The 20,315-nt window shown below is 33.8% G+C and overlaps 3 protein-coding genes across 5 annotated transcripts; 1 reads left to right on the top strand and 2 right to left on the bottom strand.

The window, feature by feature from the left end:
* Positions 1–6,344: 6,344 nt before the first annotated feature.
* On the bottom strand, positions 6,345–7,953 carry LOC111913061 (two-on-two hemoglobin-3). The gene is made up of 4 exons (XM_023908791.3): positions 7,635–7,953; positions 7,036–7,166; positions 6,771–6,915; positions 6,345–6,686 (listed from the first exon to the last, which is right to left on the bottom strand). The coding sequence occupies exons 1-4, from the start codon at positions 7,769–7,771 to the stop codon at positions 6,587–6,589; spliced, it is 513 nt and encodes a 170-aa protein (XP_023764559.1). The 5' UTR covers positions 7,772–7,953; the 3' UTR covers positions 6,345–6,586.
* A 3,568-nt stretch (positions 7,954–11,521) lies between these two features.
* Positions 11,522–14,249, top strand: LOC111913062 (serine/threonine-protein kinase AFC3). Of its 3 annotated transcripts, XM_023908792.3 has the most exons (12): positions 11,522–11,924; positions 12,007–12,103; positions 12,203–12,229; positions 12,317–12,470; positions 12,544–12,592; positions 12,769–12,883; positions 12,998–13,089; positions 13,178–13,325; positions 13,406–13,470; positions 13,576–13,673; positions 13,763–13,865; positions 13,962–14,249. In XM_023908792.3, exons 1-12 carry the CDS (start codon positions 11,808–11,810, stop codon positions 14,106–14,108), a joined length of 1,212 nt encoding a protein of 403 aa, XP_023764560.1. In that variant the 5' UTR covers positions 11,522–11,807; the 3' UTR covers positions 14,109–14,249. The 3 variants fall into 3 exon arrangements, with proteins under 3 accessions (XP_023764560.1, XP_023764561.1, XP_023764562.1); XM_023908793.2 differs by lacking the exon at positions 12,769–12,883 and having other exon boundaries at positions 12,317–12,592; XM_023908794.3 differs by lacking the exon at positions 12,769–12,883 and having other exon boundaries at positions 11,899–11,924; positions 12,203–12,470.
* A 1,165-nt stretch (positions 14,250–15,414) lies between these two features.
* Positions 15,415–17,293, bottom strand: LOC111913064 (soluble inorganic pyrophosphatase 1). The gene is made up of 8 exons (XM_023908795.2): positions 17,108–17,293; positions 16,771–16,872; positions 16,662–16,690; positions 16,395–16,568; positions 16,222–16,287; positions 16,019–16,139; positions 15,779–15,860; positions 15,415–15,664 (listed from the first exon to the last, which is right to left on the bottom strand). Exons 2-8 carry the CDS (start codon positions 16,868–16,870, stop codon positions 15,622–15,624), a joined length of 615 nt encoding a protein of 204 aa, XP_023764563.1. The 5' UTR covers positions 16,871–16,872; positions 17,108–17,293; the 3' UTR covers positions 15,415–15,621.
* Between the last annotated feature and the right edge of the window lie 3,022 nt (positions 17,294–20,315).

Here is a 20,315-nt window from a genome sequence, read left to right as displayed (position 1 = left end):
CAAATTTTTTCGAGACGATCATAGAAATATTTAAGATCAACAATAAAAGGATGTCATTCAAATTTGTCGATATTTGGATGTTTTTATTCGGTTGCCAGAAATGGAAAGACAATTGTGGAAAACACGAAGAAGGTGGTTCAAAAAGAACAAAAATTACTAAGAAGAGTTGCACAATTTCATCGGATGCTCGTTTCGGGTTTGAGTTGAACCAAGATGATGAACTTGAACTTGAAGCGATAGTCAGTCCGATAGGTAGAGATAAGGCAAAAAAAAAGGTATCCGTCTAATGAATCGGGAGCCAACAAAGTTGATGACATACAAAAGATAGTTTTGAATTATATAACATGAATATTGAAGTTGTTTTCGAAAAGAGAAATCGACCAAGAAAGAAAAAGCGCAAGCAAAGTAGCAAAAAACGTAAGAAAATAATCAAAAAATAACGTGTTGACCGTGTTTCGGGAGACGAACTTGTCACTGTTTTAAGGGCAAGAGAGGAAAAAATATATCAAGTATAATTATTTTATATTGTTTTTTATTTAATTATCGTTTTTTATGTAATGTTATTTATTATTGAATTAATGAAATATTCATTTTTTGTTATATTAAATACTTACAAAAATATTAAATTATAATTTTATATATTTATTTAAAAAATAGGAGAGTGAGGCGTGGCTATTTCATATCAGTCGTGAAAGAAAAATAACACGCCGATGACGATAAGGTGACATGGAAAAAGTGAGAGGTCTAGATGTTACATTAATTAACATTTAACTAAATTATAACTAAGATTGTATGTTTGATACGTTACAACTAATTTATTTTTCGAGTTTTTTTTTTAAGTTGTCATAACTAGCTAGCTTATATTAGTGTTTGATAAAAAAAACTGATAAGCTAGATTTACAAATGTAAAATGACATAAATTGACATTTAGATATATAACTAAAAACCAGCTTTACATATAATTAAACACATATTTGGAATATTTTTGAAAAAGTTTCATAAACTTCTAAAAAACTATTTAAAAGTAGCTTATAAAAAACTAGTTTATAAGCTACAATAAGCTATTTTTATGGTTTTATACAAATTACAAGAATGTAATGCTCCAACTCTCAAGTATTAATTTTCAGCTTTATTCTTTTATATTAAAAAGTCTACTCGACGAGTTGGAGGCCCTGACTCGTCGAGTAGGAACACTTTTGGACTGCAAATTTAAGTGACTAACTCGGTGAGTCGGGGGACACGGCTCGACGAGTTGGTGCTGGAGGATGAAACCCTAATTTTCGAGGTTTTGCACCCTATTTAAAGGGTCATTAGCCTCCCTTACATCCCCTTGTGAGTCCAGAAACCCTAAATCGCCGTTTTCTTTCCATACTTGTGTGCTTTAAGCTTGGAAGGTGGATCTTGGTGAGAGGAGCTTGAAGATCAAGAAGTTTGAGGCAAGGAAGATGTGTGGATCTGAAGTCTACCCTAATTTAGCATCATTTGAAGGTATCAAGTCATTACCTTGATCTTCTTCTAGCTAGATCCTTCTATATTTGAGTTTTTTGGCCATTTTGGTATGTTGGTACTTCATTTCAAGTGATGAACCAAGATCTGAAGTTGCAACTTCAGATCTAGGCTCATCTTTGTCCTTACAATCATAAAGTCTCAGTCTTTAGCATGCTAGTGTATTTCCCTTACCTAGAATCTCTTCTTTAGCTTGATTTAAGTCATTATCACCTTGCATGTCCGTAAAGTTTGCAACTTTACATAAGAAGTATGCCTTAGGAGCTCAGATCTACGTTATGGAGATTTGAAATGGCTTAAAAAGCATCTGAATGGAAAAAGGACTGAAGGGACTCGGCGAGTTACATGGTCAACTCGGCGAGTCAGATGAAGATTGTCGTGCAAGGGTTTCTGCATGGACTCGGCGAGTCAGTAAGAAGACTCGGCGAGTCCGCTAGGGGTTTCCCGACTTTTGAACATCCATGAACTCGGCGAGTTGCAAGGAAACTCGACGAGTCGATGGAGGATTTCACGACTTCTCGTGTTCAGGAAGGACTCGACGAGTCGGGTCAACATGGACTGTTGACCTTGACCATTGACTTGGACTTTGACCAAGGACTGACTAGTTGACTTCTAGGGCATTTTGGGAAATTGAAAATTTATGGATATAGTTCTATGGTGAATATAGGTGGTGGAGTTGGTGACGGTGATCCGAGAGTTTGAGCTTATCGCTTCAGCGTGACAGTTGTGAGGTGAGTTATCCTCACTATATTAATTGGGTCTAAGGCACCAATGCCGACCCTTTTTGGATTTATATATGGGTTTATTACACGTTATACTATATGATATATATATCCTGGTTATATGATGGTTGTTATGTTAGAGATTGGTTAAATTAGTATCCTGGTTACAAGATGGATGCTATGTTAGAGATCGGTTGGATCGGTATCTGGTTATAGGATGGTTGCTATGTTAGTGATCGGTTAGATCGGTATCCTGGTTATAGGATGGTTGTCATGATTAATGATCTGTTAGATCTGCATGCTTACTTGTTTATATGTATGTGCACATGTTTGTTGGTTTGGGGAAAGGGTTGAGGCAGGTCCTGCTGTGTGCAGCAGGCCAAGACACCTTAGGCGGACCGGGTAGATGGCAGGCTCGGGTCGGGCAAATCTAGTTAGGCCGAAGGCCCAGTGAGCTTTCCGGATTGGTTGAAGGCCCCGATGAGGGCGGTCCAAACGTGCCGAGGGCTCGGAGAGCGGTCTAGATAGACTGAGGACCGGGTGTCGGTCCCGTCAGACTGATGGCTCATTATGCATGTTGTTTGCTTATATGTTTATATGATATGGTTATATATGTATGACGTTGGTATTTTGGGGGTAACTCACTAAGCCTTCGAGCTTACATTTATCGGTTATTGTTTCAGATACTTTTGATGATCGTGGGAAGACGAAGGCGTGATTGTACAACTCCTCATATCTCATGTTTTTATGACTTAATTTTGGGATACTCTGACATTATACTATTTTGGAAACATGTTTTGTAATAATCTTGGTTTTGAAAATGTTTTAAAAAGTTTAAATTTGGCATGATTTTTATGAATGTTACAAAGAAGCTAGTTTATTTGCGTCAAATAAGGTTTTAGACTAGCTTTCAAGAGCTTTTTTAAAATATTCTAAATATATCCATTATTAATTTAAAAAAAAAAAAACTTATTATTCTAAATGTCATTTTATATCTTCCAACTAGCTTTTCAACTATAGCCGGTATGTCAAATATAACCTAGATTTATTTCCGCAATTTCAATGTAATGGATAAAATGTTTTTTTGGACATCGATAAACGCTTGCTTAATTTGAATTCCCTTTTCAACATGGTGGAATTTTGGGGTCCAGAAGTGTCCATATTGGCAACAAATATTTTTTCGCAATTTATATTTCTTTTTAATTGTTGATAAATATTTTTATTTGGATATACACTACAATATGGTCCCTATGCACAATAATTTACCTACACCTTTTAAGTCGATCTCTTGGATTTCTTCACAACTCTACATAGTTTCTAAGATCGGAGGGTGTGGGTGAGAAACTCCCCTCACTTTTTGTGGACCACAACATCTTTCTCTCACTTTCCTTTCCCTCAGCTAAACCCAAAGAATGGGTGAGAAGCTTCTTCACTTTTTTTTTTAATATATTTCATACAAATATTATACTCATTTTATAGGGAATTAAAAACTATGAACTTTGATATATTTTGTATAATTTTTTAGTAGGTATATAATTTAATAAATAATAAAAAAGATAAAAAAAAAATCAGCCAATAGAAAATGGGACAACTGGCTCCCCCATCTCCTTCCCTCACCATCTTTCCATCGGTCAAGGTGCGGTGTTCAGGTGAGAGGGAAAGCCTCCCGCACCCCTTCCCTCACCCACTCTGTCTCCGTCTGGACTAACATATAAATATCTTTGAAATAGTCTAGGGTTAAAAGTCCTTATGACCTTGGTGGACTTGTGAGCATCAAGCATTGGACACTAAAATTCTTTGTCAGAAAAGTTTACAACAGGAATCACCTTTGTTGATATCAAAGGAGATTGGAACTCTTTTTCTTTTGAAGGGTGTGTTTGGATAAATAGTTTTTAGCTTATTGCGGTGGGAATAAACAATAAGCAATAAGCATTTAAAGTGTTTGACAAATAAAATAGCTTATATGAGTAAAATGATCAATAAGCAATAAGCATTCCCCCCTTGCTTATTAAAATAAGCTTATTTAGCTTATTCCTACAGCAATAGGCTGATTTTTAAAAACTCCTATCCAAACACTTAAATTTGCTTATTGCGGTGAGATTAAGCAATAAACAATAAGCAGCCTACTTTTTCCCTATCCAAACACCCCCTAAATTTAATTGGACTTCTTAAATGATCTAATAAGCATTTTCAAAACAAAAACATTTGGATTATAATTTGTTAAGTAGAAAAGAGAAGAAAGTGACTAAGGAACATGTTAACCAATATTATCCATTTATAATTCTGTAGCTTGCAAATATAAATTAATTACTAATTGGGGTAATTTGCAAGAATACATGTTGTATGTGGTTGAGAAGTTTTGTCATAAATTATTGTGACAAATTTCACAAAAAATCAATAAGAACATTCTATTAGAAAAAACAAGCAACATTAGTTATTATCAATGCACATTTGTGATTTGGCGGTCATCTTTAAATATTGCAAAAGAATATAGTTAGGATGTGATATAAGAGGTCTTACGTGGTCATTTTAATTAGTGAAGAGCTCTTAAAGTAAAAATATATAAAAGCATTGCCTAAGGATTTAGTTGTTTAATTATAATTTTGTTCCAAAATTATAAATATTAAAATTGTTTTAACAATGCTTAATTACCCAAACTTATGGTCACATACACAAGTTCATAATCTCTCTCTCTCATCAATAGAAGAGTTCAACTCAAAACTCAAAACGGGTGTTAATTGTTAAGCTTTCAATTTATACTTAATAAAATAAATTGGATTAATAATAGATCTAATCTTCGATAAAATAGATTGGCTGGTTAGTTGGTGTATATCTAATTTCTAACTTTTGTTTGTAACAATGCTTGAGCTTTTTGCTTAGCCTTTTTTTTAATTATAATTTTTTTTGTTAGACTTTCTAATATATTTTCACAAATAAAAATATAAATTCAGTTATGTAACAAATTATTTCTATTATCTGTCTCTAAATAAATATATATAAATTTTAGTGTACAACAGATATGGCACATTTGCAACTATCACCCACCATCATTAAGAACATCTGCAATATGATAGCTTTTTAGTATATTTTTTTTTATTAAAAAGTTTCAACCGAAAAGCTATTTGCATCTCTACAATGAAACTTTTTTTATTGCTTATTTATGAATTTCTATATTATTTGCATCTCTACAATAAAACTGTTTTATTTGCTTATTTATGAATTTCTATATTATCTACAAGTTCCTTGGAAAAAGCTCATCCAATAGTGTTTTCAATTTTTAAAAATTGTTTTTGTTTGAAAAAACTCTCAAAAAGATAACAAAAAAATGACATCTAAATTCTAAACACATGTTCCCATGTTACTCAAATCCAATCTTCATTTCCAAAATCATATCGGTCTCTCATCAGCGACGTAGCTACCTGTAACAAAGGTGGGTCCTAGGACCCACCTATTTTTTAGTTTTATATAGTAATTGTATTGAATAAATTTTAGGGAACATCTTTAAAAAAGAGTATGACATACCTTATATTATTTGACAAGATAAGTAAACAAATAAAAAAAGAAATGGTGGAAGGTTTATATTTAAATTTACATAACAAATGGTTAATATTTATCAAAACTTATCCCACGTAGGGGATAAAAAAAAAGATGTAATTATTTGATGTTATAAAATGGATGGTGAATGATTATAATGAAACTTGAAAAGTAACACAACTCATCTCACATTGTTGTTTGTAAGAAATAATTATTGCAAATGTACTCTTTAATAAAAAGGAGATTTAATTGTGCAAAATTATGGTTTTTTTATATAAAAATCCAGTTTTAGGGGTCAAGTAAAGTGACTTTTAATCGTTCGACCCAACACGATTTGTCACATGTATTATTGACTTTTAGTTTTTTCGACTTTACTTAATTAGGAACCACGTGCTAGTCTCTTCTAGATTCGCCACTGTCTCTCATGGTGATAAAAATTAATGAACAAAATTGCGATCATCTTCATCTTCATGAAGACAAATAAATCAAGAACAAAATAGGAGTTAAAGTAGGAAAACATTAGAGTCTAACAGATTTATCATGGGATTTTGTACTTAAAATTATGCATAAAATAAACATCCATAAATCACAAAACCTAATTTAAACACTTATCATAATAATTTAAATATTCTACAAACATAAGTAATAAAAGCACAAACATGCAGCCCCCTCTTTTGGAAGCATGAATAAAACCATAAGCATATTGTGTATTGAAGAACATTTATCATTAAAAAACTAATTTATTTGAAGTTAAATGACATCTATGTCTCTTTTCCAGTAACAAATTTCTTTATATCACATTTTTCTAAAAAAAAAGAATAGAATTATTCTGCAGCTGGTTTGTTGGTTCCATTCTTACAAGGTGGAGCTCCTTGGCTTTGACTTTTCAGATCATTACCAGCCACCAAAAAATATGCAGTATGCCTGCAAAACCATCAAAAGTGAGAAGGGCATTTTGGGAAGAAAAAAAAAAAGTATACTCAATGGTGATTAGTGAGCTCTCTTTACCTGAAGAAATTTAGCATTCTGGTTTTTGAATCATGATCAATGTCTGTAGTGTTATCTAATGCTTGTTGCATGTGGTGTAGCCACCTCTCTGCCGCCTTATGAGTCACCGGAAATGGGCGGTGCCTCCCTATCAGAGCAGGGTGGCCTGCACACAATCGTTTTTTTGAGTATTCAAGAACAAGAATGAAGATGAAAGTAGAAATATATGAAAATATGTTGCTATTTCTTTCATTTAGGTCTTGAAGATATGCTAAAGTATGGTTACCTTTCCTTTGAGAGTACAGAGGAGGTCCTCCCATTCTTTGCACAAAAAACTCGTATTGATTCTGAATGGCATCTTCCTTTTTTGAGTCAGCGAAAATAGACCTAAACCACTCTTCTTCATCATCATAAACCCTAGTCATTGCAGCATTTTAGGAATACAAATCAAGTCAATAAATAAGCAACATTACTCTAAATCCTTGAAACCCGCTTGGTTGTAAAATTATATGCATTTTGATACTAATCCAACACCAAGTATCTAAATTTAGTATCTTTCTTAGATAATTATACGTTTTATTCAGAGTTTCTCATAAGCAGTTAAGAAGTTTGCATAATTTCGGAGGTGGTAATCAGTAATGATCAGTTTGAGTGCAGAAGTCAAGCACTAATCTCAAACAATCAATATTCAAAAGTGTGGATTTGTATCCATTAATTTTCTCAAACACCCATTATTTGAATCAGCAAGGACCCCAAATAACGCATAAAACGATGATTATAGAAGCACAACTATGAATCTTCACGGATTTTACCGAAAACCCATCAAGTAAAACAATAATGATTCTCATACCCCCAAATAACAAAGTGGGGTTTGAAAAAGAATACCTTGTGTAGAAATCAGTGGAGAGATTGATGAAAGTCTGAAGCCCTAGCTTCTCAAAAAGATTAACCTCGTCAATGGAGAAGGCATCTTCCTGGTCAACGCCACTCCACTCTGAAGCTTTCTGTTGCAGACTCTGCATATCGATGCTCCCAAGTCTCAACTCAATGCGTGCAATGAAGAATTGAGGATGTTATGAATGGGAGATTGATTGTTCTTATAGGCTCGTGTGCGTCGCGTTGGGGAAACGCGAGATTATGGAGCCGATGTCTCCAACGAACTACACACAGTAAATGGGGTTTTGAAGAATCTGTGGGCTGCTTCTTCTTTATTGGTCAATCATTTATTTATGCGATGAAATTACGTGTTTTTATCAAAATATAATACACTTTTTATCAACTATACAAGCATGAAACATATCTCAATTTGTTTATTATGAATCTAGACAAAAATTTAAAAACCACGAATAGCTTATGAAAATTTCTTAACACACATTATCCATGTGTTTTTTTTCGATGTTTGGTTTGCGAATAATATCATATCAACAAGATTATCTTGTTAATCATTTTACATGTAATCATATACAAAAGTTCAATACATATCGATTGAAGGCAAACGGGCAACAAGCTGCGCCGCTAGTCTTTTCTGGATGGCAAAACCAATTTTTTTAAAAACAACATTTGTGGATCTAGGAGATATGACATTAGAATGCATGACCCGTTGGACTCTATTAAGGAGCTCCACCGCCTCTGGTGCGAGAAAACCAAATGTATCGAATGCAAAAGGAACAAACATTATATCAAACGATCAATCAGGGCCAGCCATATAATTTCATAGTAAGGACGACATGAGAAATTTTAATAGTGCCACGATAGTAGAATTAAAAAACTTCGAAACTTTTTGCACTGTGTATATACAAGTTAGGTGTTGTCGGTGCCACTACGAACATCATAAAAAAACCGCCCTTCGGTCCATGACCAGAAGGTACCGAACCTCGGCCAGGACCGAGAGGTCTCGCAGGAAGCCCAATTTTTCCCGGTTTTTTACTACGACTTCATTTTAAGCCCGTTTTTCATCATTTTAACGCGAGATTTTCACCCAAAACTTTATTTTAACATATAAGACCCCATATTTATTAATAAAACCACGTTTTTAGGGATAAATCTTATCCAAGAAGAGTGTGTGAAGTACAAGAGGTAGAGTATTGACTTTTCTTTAGTTTATGACACAAGCAACCACTCATACCCACTCCATGACCAACCCACACCCCTCCCTACCATCCCTAGTCATGTCAATGTCCTTTCTCATCATTTTCCAGCCATTCCCACGTTCTAAGAGTTGGAACACTCACCCTCATTTCCCACACTTCACTCATTTTCACTTATTCCACCAAAAGATCAAACCCCTTTTCTCTCAACTCTCCTCTCTCAAGTCCGAGAATTTCAAGCACTTTCCAAGACTTTTCTTCTTCATTTGGTAAGTATCATCATCTTCCTTGTGATTATTACACTTCCTTCTACTCCAATCATAGATTGCTTACACAAATTCCATCACATTGGTGTTAGATTCTCGAATCTTCAAGCAATCCTCTAAGTGTTCTTGAGTTGAACACTTCTCTTCTTCAACAATCATCCACTAAAATCACTCAAGGTGAGTTCATACCCCAATCTTTTCACTTTTTCTTAAGTTTTAAGGGGCGGAATACAAGTTAAAACAACAAGAACACAACTAAACTCTTCCAGCAGCTTTCATCAGAAAAGTTGGACTCCATTCATGGACTGTTTTGGGCAACTTAAACATTTTAGTTTTCAAAACTGTACTAGGTGCAAATAGTTCAAGTTCTTAGATTTAAAATGACTACTTGCACATCTCCATATGATTTTTCTACAATTTATGGTGATTTTTACAAAACTACCTATCATTTCAATAATGAATCTGGACCAGTCTGTGATTATGGGCTTTTTCACACAAGTTGGAGGTCATTAAAAATCATAATAAAATTTATGAACAAACTAGACTCAATTTCCAAACTCCCAGAATTTACGGATTTTGATTTGGACCTTTGATAATTTTTCTATAAAGTTTCTAAGAACAACAATAGAAAATGTTAACAACACAAAAATGTTATCAATTTCATTCCACCTTTTAACTTGTTGAGCAAGGTGTATATGTGATCATATGTTATTACATTATATGCCATTTTGACTTGGTAATTAGTCATGTATCAGTAGACAAATAGATTTTTACCTCCTCAAGAATGGTAAATTAGTTTAATGTTATAAACGAAGTTTACAACTATGGCATGCAAATATTAGATAAACTATGGAAGTATAGTTTATGTTGCTTTTTACATTATAAACGATTATGATAAACTATAATAGGTATAGTTTATGTTTCATTACATATCAAACTCTTTACCAAACGTTCTCAGTTCACGTAAATCTGCTAATGAATAAATTTGTGAGACATTCGCTTCGTGTTACATCCATGTAACAAAATCAAAAGTCCTGTAAATTGTAACCAGAGTCTCTTATAGGGAAAATGTGATAGTTGTGTATAGATCTATATTGGGTCTGACAAACCCACACCTGAGCTGCATGTAACAGCTAGACCGGCAGGTCTGAGGTGACAAGTGTCATTTAACTTGCGACGCCTGAAGAACGTCGTATTACGAGGCCGTCTGAGTCATAGTATGGTTATAATAACTCACATGTGGTATTAACAAACATAAGATTTACGGGTTTTACTTTTAAATTTAACGAGTTTATGTCGATTTAAACTTGCACAAATTTCCTTAAATATGGTAAAATACTTGTACATTTCGGTCTTGACTTTTAAGATTACAATGCATTACGTAAGAAAATATGAGATTTTTCTTGAACAAACATTACTTTTACAAGGAAAGGATTTTAGTATCACCTTTAAAAGCTTATGAATTCACCAACCTTGTGTTGACATTTTTTCAAAACTACTTGTATTCTCAGGAAATCCATAAACAGGTAATCGAGAGCTTTTGAGGATGGGACGTTAAGACGTCAAACATTTCATTTTTGTCAACATAATGTAATTGATTTGGAAACATGTAAACTCATATATATAATGATGTAACTCTTTCAATTATATTTATATTGGTTGTGTTTACTTTAATCACTATTACAATTGTTGTTATGATACTATACAAGAAGTTCTCCAACCCCGGACGTTTCCGCCATCCTTGGTTTGGGGGTGTGACGGTTTTTTTTAGTTCTTTATGGGGTTGATTATAATGGAATTGGATGTAAACGATTTGTCCTTATGTTCGATGAATCCATATGATTTAGTGGAAGTGAAGAAATGGTAGTTAAAAATGTTTAAGTGTAGATGATGATACACATACCTACACTCAGAGGAGGAGCTTCTTTAGGGCTAGAAGAGGCCGTGACCCCCTTTGTTTTTTTATTATAAATAATTCATATCTATTAAATTTTATACATATTAGACCTAAAAATATAAAACTTAGGCTTTGACCCACCCAGTCATCCTATTTCTATACATATTATACTTCTCCTCCTCCTCCTCTCCCTCAAAAAAAAAAAAAAAAAAAAATTCAAGCTCCGTCACTACTTATACTCACTAAAACCCTACAATTCCATGCACATATGTAATATGTTTCTTTCAAGACTTCAAGCTCGCATATTATAAATGATGTTGTCTGAGTTTCTTAAAATAAAATTGTTAAGATTGCGTCATTGTGATTTAGGGAAGAGACAAAATAGAGAGAGGTTGCATGGACGTAGGTTTGAGAACAAGAAAAGTTATAATTATAACGAGGGTATAATTGTCGATAAATATAATTATAGCGGATGAATAAAAATGTATTTGTGGAAGTATCACCCCCATAGTAAAAAAAAGTCCACATTTTCGTAAATGATCCGGACACATATTCGTCGGTCTCACAAACCCAAGAAGGTTCCGACCGGGTTACCACGTAATACGAATACGTGTAACGAAGACCGTAGTGCACGATTATCCCTTCAAAATCCCTAATTTTGTCTTCCTCCCCCTTCGTTGCAAACCCTAAATCTGAAATCCAAACTACTCAGAAGAAAGCTTCTATATTATAATTCAGTTTGAACTATAGTGTTGCAAAAATTTACCTTTTTTTGGTTGCAGAGAGGAATTTATCTGTGGGTGTTCGAATGGTCCCGATTGATTCTTCAGGATTTCTGATGGTAGAAGAGAAGGAGCAGCAACACAACAAGAAACGAAGACGTCTTACATGGGATGTGGCAGCATCCCCAGCAGAACAACAAGAGGTTGGTTTTTGATACTCGCTTGATGCTGTTGGGAAACATTAGGGTTAGGGTTTCTTGGTTCACGGTGAGATTTTCTTTGTAGGCTGAAGTACGGCAGCGCCATATCTCGCCGCCAAAAAGAAAGGATGATCGTGAGGGACATTATACGTACAATCTTGGAGAGAATCTAACTCCAAGATGTGAGTTTTCTTTGTCCTTGAATTCCTTGCTATCGCTTCTTTGACCTCTTCATATCACATCAAATGACAATTTAATTTTTTTGTAACGATTTCATTCAGATAAAATACTGAGCAAGATGGGTGAAGGTTAGCTGTAAAGTGTCCGCTGTCTGCAAAATCTTATATTTTTATCACTCTTCTTTTGTGGGTATCAGCAAATTGCTAGTGCTGTAGGCACCTTTGGTCGAGTTTTGGAATGTTGGGATCGTGAAACCCGTGGATATGTAGCAATCAAGGTAGTCCGAAGCATAAGAAAATATCGTGATGCTGCGATGATTGAAGTTGATGTACTTGAACAACTTGCTAAGAATCATAAAGGAAGATCACAGTATGTTTCTTTCACCTTTGTATCAGTTCTTCATCATTCATGGATGTTATCATCTCTTCAATTATTTCTGCAGCTGTGTCCAGATCCTGAACTGGTTCGATTACCGCAATCATATATGCATAGTAAGTGTCTTGAATTCTTGATGACTTTGTTCTCCTGTTTTTGTCAATCATGCTACTTCTTTGTTGATAAGTTGCTTTAATATACGTGATGCTTGTTAGAATATGAATTTACAGAGGTTGATAACTAGCCTAAGTGAACATGAAACCTCCTTTGAATGCATTTTAATGGTGATCAGGTGTTTGAGAAGCTTGGACCAAGTTTATTTGATTTCTTAAAGAGAAATAAATACTGCCCATTCCCTGTGGATCTTGTTCGTGAAATTGGACGTCAGCTTTTGGAATCTGTAGCATGTGTGTAGATTATTCTTAATAGTCTTTTCTTGTCATAAAAAATAGGTGTAAGTAATAAGAATTCTCACAATCTTTTTTGGATAACATTCATTTGTTATGCATCATATATTGCAGATATGCATAGTTTAGGGTTGATCCATACTGACTTGAAGCCAGAGAATATCCTTCTTGTGTCTTCTGATTATTTAAAGCTTCCTGGATACAAGGTAAATGAATGACCTTTTTGAAGTTGGAGACATAATGCAACTGGCAGATTTGTTCTTTTTTTGATAATTTTATCTTGAAATGTTGCAGAGGACTTCACAAGGTGAAACGCATTTCAGATGCTTGCCAAAGTCAAGTGAGATTAAGTTAATTGATTTTGGAAGTACTGCTTATGATAATCAAAAACATAGTTCCATTGTTTCTACAAGACACTACCGTGCACCTGAAGTTATTCTAGGTTAGTCTTCATAAACCCTAAATCCCTAATCCACACTCCTTAATCTTTAACCCTAATTAGTGAATTTATCAATATCACAGGTATTGGATGGAGCTACCCATGCGACATGTGGAGTATTGGCTGTATTCTTGTTGAATTATTCACGGTTTGTTTTCTTTTCTTGTTCTTGTTTCTAGTAAGTTTAATACACTGATTTCCATATATCATTTCATCATGTACTTATACAAGATATGATGATGAAATCTTTCAGGGTGAAGCTTTGTTTCAGACTCATGAGAATTTAGAACACTTGGCAATGATGGAGAGGGTATTAGGCCCTTTACCAGAGCATATGGTTCAGAGAGCCAAGTAAGATCAGAGACCTATTTTGGTAAAAAAAAAAAAGTTCAAGATAATTATTAAAAATATGATTTTGTTCTTTGTACTGGTTATTGCAGCCAGGGTGCAGAAAAATACTTCAGAAGATCAAGATTAAAGTGGCCGGAAGGTGCGGTTTCTAGGGAGAGTATTAGAGCAGTGAGGAAGCTAGATCGCCTCAAGGTTTCCTTTTTTTTTTTTTCTTTTAAAATATTTAACAAAATGAAGTAAAGTATGAAATGATGTTTAATTTAATGTGATGTTATAATTATAATGCAGAATATGATATCAGGGTGTGTTTCATATGGAGGTTTGAGATCATGTATTGTTGATTTGTTGTATGGATTATTGAAGTTTGATCCTGAAGAACGTCTGACTGCTGAAGAAGCTCTTGATCATCCCTTCTTTAGGAACACTCATGCTTAACAGGTATTAAGTCAGTTATCTGATTTTGAGATGTTAAAGATTAAAAAACATACAAAAGATGTCATCTCATTAGTATTTTGGTTTATTTGGGATTTTGTTAAAACCATATTTACAAAATATATTAGTTAAGATTCAACAAAATTTGCGAATCATTGTATTTCAAAATTGAGAGTTGGAAAGGTATATCTATCTCTCTACATACAATTTATGTTGTTGTGTTTTCATTATGAAGAGATTTTTATCTTAATGTTAACGAGGTTATGTTTTTTGTGTTTGTGACTTGTAAATTATTTAACCAAGTGAATAAGGTCATAATAATATGATGATACTTGACACATAGTGAACTGTGTTTTTATGAACATATCCGGACGATTAACATTCTCATCTCTATTGGTGATTTTAGTGATGCCTGATTATTTCAGTGTATCTAGAATTTATGCAAGTGTTTGTGTCTGTGTCAGTGTCAATGTCGGTGTCGGTCTGTTATGTAAATACAATTTTGGTTGTATGGAGTGTTGTTACATTTCTATCAAACAAGTTCCATCTAATTGGTGATGTTAGGGAGTGATAACTTTTGAAAACTGCCACCTTAAGTATTACATGCCATTTTTTAATGGTCCTAAGATCTCAAACAATTCAAAATACGAACATTAAATCTTCTCGTGTCTAAGAGTTTAAGTTTTGTGTTGTATGCGTATCTTTTAATATTATATGCAAATTCCAAGCTATATAGAGCGACTCGATTTCATAGGATAAAGGGAGTGAAGCCCTTTTGCCATTCTTTTCCATTTTTAGGGAGTGGTGCTGAAAAAAAATTTAAAAACATAACATTTAAATGTATTTGGTGTATCATGTGTGATTGATTATGATCCTGGTGCGATTTGGTCTTGTATGTGATACTTTACTGAATGATCGAATGAGTACTTTACAAAGGAAGGAACATGACAAGTTTTAAATATGAGTGTATAAGTTATATGAATAAATGAACATCAACTCTATGATGCTTTACATGTGGATAATTAGTGTCTTTAGGATTTTGAGTATCACTTAGGTTATTCATTTTAGAATCATCTAAAATAAACTTTAGGGTTTAAGGTTTAGTGCGTGACATATTGTGTCCACGCACAACCCTTGTGCGAGAAAATGACTAGGGCAATTAAGGCTCGTTACAAGAAAAATGAATATTTGTAACGAAAAAAAAACTACTTAGAAAAATGAGTATCCATAAATATGACCTTTACTTTTTAGTTTTTACTTCCATTTTCCCAAAAATACCTTCATTTTCTCACATATTTTTTAAACATCATTTTCCCATACAACACTTCTTGATTTCATAATAAACATCATACCAAATTTGATTTATCCAATGAGTATTACATAATCGGTGATAATAGAAAAATAACAAAATAACAATAACAAAAATCATTCTTTCATAGTCCAACACAAAATGAGAAAAATTGCCACCATCAATAACTATGGATGGTGGATATATAAGTTATGGCCCCATCACCATCTATTTCCTCAACGTCTGCATGATGTACTCAGCATAAAGATCCCTACACCCAGGACAAAATCGTCATTTTCATCAACAATCAATCAATTACCATAATGCCATAAACAAATGATATACATATATTATATGTACATAATCAAATAGAAAGAGAGCTTACATTGAGTATTGAATGGCATCATGAGCAGTATCCGAAGGCAGAAACTCATCCACTGCAACCTCTTTGTTCTCATTTTTCTTGTCTTATATTCTTCGTCAAGAAAATCCATTACATCTTTTCAACCCAAACCCAATTTATGTTAACATATATACAAGAAATAGCAACATATGTTCATTGACTTCTTTATTATATATAATGGCATTCTTCTTTAATTAATTTCAAGTAATTAAAAAAGGATACAGTCCTCAAAGAATCGGCGGATCTCAGCCAAACGATGAGGTGCCAGCTGGCTAATATCAGTGTAGTGACGATACTCTGGATCATCAGCACATACTGCAATAATCTTGTCATCTTTTTCTCCCTAAATTCCAAAAAAAAAAAATTGTTCATAAATTTCACCAAATAAAAATGAACAATAAATGATAATGATAATGATAGAGCACCTGATCAATCATAGGCATCAGTCCAATGGCCCTAGCTCTAAGAAAACATCCTGGAAGCACAGGCTCCTGCAATTACAAGTGTACCCAATTACTAACTTTTGAAAGATATATATATTTCCTAATTATAAATCCAAATAAATAGTTAAACACCATAATTAAATCCACTTAAACACCTGCATTAGGACAAGAACATCCATGGGGTCATTATCTTCACATAGGGTGCGAGGAATGAAGCCATAGTTATGAGGGTAGACAACAGATGAATATAAGATGCGATCAACCTTGATGAGCCCAGTTTTCTTATCAAGTTCATATTTCACTTTGCTTCCTTTTGTGATCTCAATAACCTGTTTACAGATCAACCCAATTCAATATGTAATTTTCATACAGATGAAGCGAAGCTTCATACAGATTGGGTACATTTAACAAGATTAACTTACCACATTGACAATTTGGGGAGCTCCGGGTCCTGTGTAGGCATGCAGGGTTTAGTAATCATAAATTGAGAAAAAAAAAATTAAGTTAATAGAATCGATGAAATTAAGATACCAATCTCAAGATCATGCCATGGATGAGCAGCGACGGATCTCCTTGATAAGGAAGATAGGATCCTTTCGTTCAAACGAGGGGTACGCTTCTGTTCACTCATATCTGTATCATCCACTATTGTCAATATAAATTGGATACAGTATCATGATTATCGTATAAAACTATCAAATATCCCTTTTACTAATTTGAAAACTTAGAGAATCTGCATACTAATAACAAAGCAGCTACTGGTTGTGGGATCGAATGAACCCTAAAGTAAAGATTGGAGATCTTAAACATGGAAGATGATGCGATTTTGCATAAACGAACATCAAATAAACAGAAACAAAGTTCGTACCTTGATCGTAAGTTAGAAATGAAGAGGGGTTGAAATAGTCGCCGGAGTAGGGCAGGTTGAGGAGGAGAAACGGAAGGGGGGGAATATATATAGAGAAAGAGGGGTTTGGTCGTTTGGATTTTGGAGTAGGAAGTCAAATGAACGTGGAGACAAGGTGGCATACATAGCGGGTTGGCAGGTCAGGTCAGGGTTGGCATAAAAAGTGTGTTGTGTTGTTCGTTCAAGACTTATATTGACGAGGTGCTTCTGACATTGTCAACGTGATAAAGGTTTTGTATGTCTTTCGTTGTTTGGTTTTCAACGAAAACATGTGTGAATTGTGATAACTATTTTGAAGAAATATTCTGAATTTATAGATTTTTTTAAATAAAAATATATATCATATAATGTCAAGTAAAATATAATTGTTTATATTTGTTTCGAGTTCATACGGTTTACAATCAAACAAATAAATAATAGTTAAAAAATAAAATAATTAATAACTAAAAGTAAAAATACATCTAAACATCAATACTCATTGAACTCAACAAAATATTGATCAAGTGACATCAATATTCATTGAACTCAAAAAAATGATTGGCATATAAGTCTCATTTATTGATCAAGCGACGGTGGCAAGGGACGAATTTGACGGAGATATAGATTGCTTAGATGATCAAGAAGTACATATTTTGAAGGAGTTTATTGTACTATGGCGTGCTTATGTTTTTATTATGTTAAAGAATCGAGTGTCTGATAACTACTAATAATATTATTTTGATGCCACATCACTAGTGGTCTTATAACATCAAATGGAAAAATGATCATCATGTTACATCTTGTTATAGCACCAATTTTTTTCCAATTTATAATTTTTTTTTATTTTTTTCAATTTTTTTAATTTAAATGAATATATTTTAAATATAACATAATAAATAAAACATAATGATTAAAAATTATAAATAACATAGAAAAAAATATTTTTTTAAAAATTAAAAATAACATAGAAATTAAGTTACATATAACATCCAAATTCAAAAAAAATACAATGCTATATGTTAAAAAAAATATTTTCTTAAAAAACTAAACGCTATTCGTTATCGGTACCATGGAAGATATAATTCGTTAAGACCTTTCGAAGTTGCATGTGTTTATTTGTGTCCTGAATGTCAACGACTCTATTCAAATACTCTGATGCTCCTGGTTGAAATTGAACGTGTATGGGCTCCGTTGGGATATAGTGTGCAATATAGGCCTGTTGAAAATACCCAATACCCGATTACCCGACCCGACCCGTTTTGAATTCAGGTAGATCGGGTCGGGTAAATCGGGTTTTGGATTTGAAAATTCAGGTAATCGGGTAACCCAATATTTAAATAGGTCGGGTATTGGGTAGGTTTAAAAAAAATTTGGGTATACCCGAATACCCGATTTAGAAAAAAAAACTAAATAATACACTAGTTATAATAACTATTAAAGTTGTATCATTATTTTACATAATTAATGTTCCTTGTAGTTTAAACCAAATGTTATATGACTTTATTATTTAAAGGGTATATAATAAATACAAAAGAAATTATTAAAAACGAAATGAAGTTTTGAACAAAATGTTACAACAAATATAATGAAAATGAATAAGATGTTAGATTCTCCTTCATTTTCTTTGTGCACTAGAGGTCTATTTCTTTTTTTTTTCAACTATACACATGTTTGTTTTGTTATTTCTTCTTTGTGAATTGAAATATAGCTATATAATTGGTCCATGCAATTTAGATAACATGCTAAATATTTTTATTTATAACTTTTATGTACTCACCTTTTGAACAAAATCATGTAACATGGTTGGTTAATCCAAATTTGATCAAACATTGATCATGTACTCCATCAACTGTTTTTTTTTTTTTTTTTTATCAAAATTTGAAATGGAATCCAAAAATCACACAACATATTATAATGACTTGTATTGTTATCGTATATGTACTTGTTAATTGTATGAAATATTTTGTTACCCAATTTTTTATTAAAGCAACCGAAATGCAAAAAAGAATTAAAAAAAAATTAATAAGTGACACTTAAGTAATTTTTGGGTATACCCAAAAATACCTGATCCGACCTAAAACCTGAATACCTGAAACCTGAGAACCCGAATTATAATATAGGTCGAGTATCGGGTATTATTATTTTAAGAAAATACCCGAACTACCCGACTCGTTCTACCCGAAACCCGAAAATTTTACCCGATCAACACCTTTAGTGCAATATTTCGTCTTTTATCTTGTACTACCATGTTATGCATTATGATACATGCATACATGATATATCGTAGAGTTTCTAAATCCAATGGTTGTGTTGCATGTTCAACTATATGTCACTTCGCATTTAGCACTCCAAAAGCACGTTCCACATCCTTACGTGCTCCTTCTTGTCTTCTCTTAAAATTTTGTCTCTTTCTTCAACCGGGTGTCGGAATGCCTTCACGAATGTGGAATACTAAGGATATATTCTATCTGTAAGGTAATACCCATATTTGTATTTGTTTCCATTCACAGTGAAAGGAGCATCCGGGGCCTTTCCATTCAAAAGATCATTAAACATTGGTGACTGATCAAGAACGTTGTAGTCGTTGTTGGAACCCGCAACTCCAAAAAATGCATGTCAGATCCATAAATCTTGAGAAGAAACAACCTCTAAAATCAACGAAGGCGATCCGTGATGACCACTTGTGTATTGCCCTTTCCATGCTACCAGACAATTTTTCCATTTCCAGTGTGTGCCATCAATGCTTCCGATCATTCCGGGAAACCCGTGGCGTTCTTCTTGCGCCGCTTACAGTTCTTGCAAATCGTGCAACGAAGGTTTCCTCAAATACACGTCTCCAAATGTTTCAACAACACCCCTTGACAATGTATACAATCTCTCCCTTGCTGTTCTTTCAGACATTCTCATATAGTCGTCCATGGTGTCGAGTGACTCCCCCATAACCATCAAATGAGTGGCCGCAACACATTTCTGCAACGTTGTAAATGAGTGGTCGTGGGTTCGAGTCCCACGGATGGCGCCAAATGATGCGTCTTCGGCTCCGACCACCTGCTTTAAGGATGTGCACTTACGTCGGAGACAGATCTGTGAGGTCACAACAGACAAGGCCGTTATAGCCACCCCAGGGACTGTGCCCCGGAAGCGGGCTCCGACGGTTAAGTTAGATCATCTGGTAGATCTGAGATGGTTC

This window comes from Lactuca sativa, chromosome 6 (assembly GCF_002870075.4).
Source record: "Lactuca sativa cultivar Salinas chromosome 6, Lsat_Salinas_v11, whole genome shotgun sequence".
Classification (NCBI taxonomy): Eukaryota; Viridiplantae; Streptophyta; class Magnoliopsida; order Asterales; family Asteraceae; genus Lactuca; species Lactuca sativa.
Note: the sequence above shows the minus strand (reverse complement) of the source record. Positions and strands in the feature narration are given on the sequence as shown.

What these genes read in the sequence shown, in the direction of transcription:
- LOC111913061 (XM_023908791.3), bottom strand. Translation starts at nt 7,771, where the DNA reads ATGCAGAGTCTGCAACAGAAAGCTTCAGAGTGGAGTGGCGTTGACCAG. An exon ending in TCTGTACTCTCAAAGGAAAG is followed by an intron (nt 6,916 to 7,035) that starts GTAACCATACTT and finishes GATTGTGTGCAG; the next exon opens with GCCACCCTGCTCTGATAGGG. An exon ending in AGAATGCTAAATTTCTTCAG is followed by an intron (nt 6,687 to 6,770) that starts GTAAAGAGAGCT and finishes ATGGTTTTGCAG; the next exon opens with GCATACTGCATATTTTTTGG.
- LOC111913062 (XM_023908792.3), top strand. Translation starts at nt 11,808, where the DNA reads ATGGTCCCGATTGATTCTTCAGGATTTCTGATGGTAGAAGAGAAGGAG. An exon ending in TAAAGCTTCCTGGATACAAG is followed by an intron (nt 13,090 to 13,177) that starts GTAAATGAATGA and finishes GAAATGTTGCAG; the next exon opens with AGGACTTCACAAGGTGAAAC. An exon ending in TGCACCTGAAGTTATTCTAG is followed by an intron (nt 13,326 to 13,405) that starts GTTAGTCTTCAT and finishes TCAATATCACAG; the next exon opens with GTATTGGATGGAGCTACCCA.
- LOC111913064 (XM_023908795.2), bottom strand. Translation starts at nt 16,870, where the DNA reads ATGAGTGAACAGAAGCGTACCCCTCGTTTGAACGAAAGGATCCTATCT. An exon ending in ATGTTCTTGTCCTAATGCAG is followed by an intron (nt 16,288 to 16,394) that starts GTGTTTAAGTGG and finishes TTGTAATTGCAG; the next exon opens with GAGCCTGTGCTTCCAGGATG. An exon ending in CCGCCGATTCTTTGAGGACT is followed by an intron (nt 15,861 to 16,018) that starts GTATCCTTTTTT and finishes GAAGAATATAAG; the next exon opens with ACAAGAAAAATGAGAACAAA.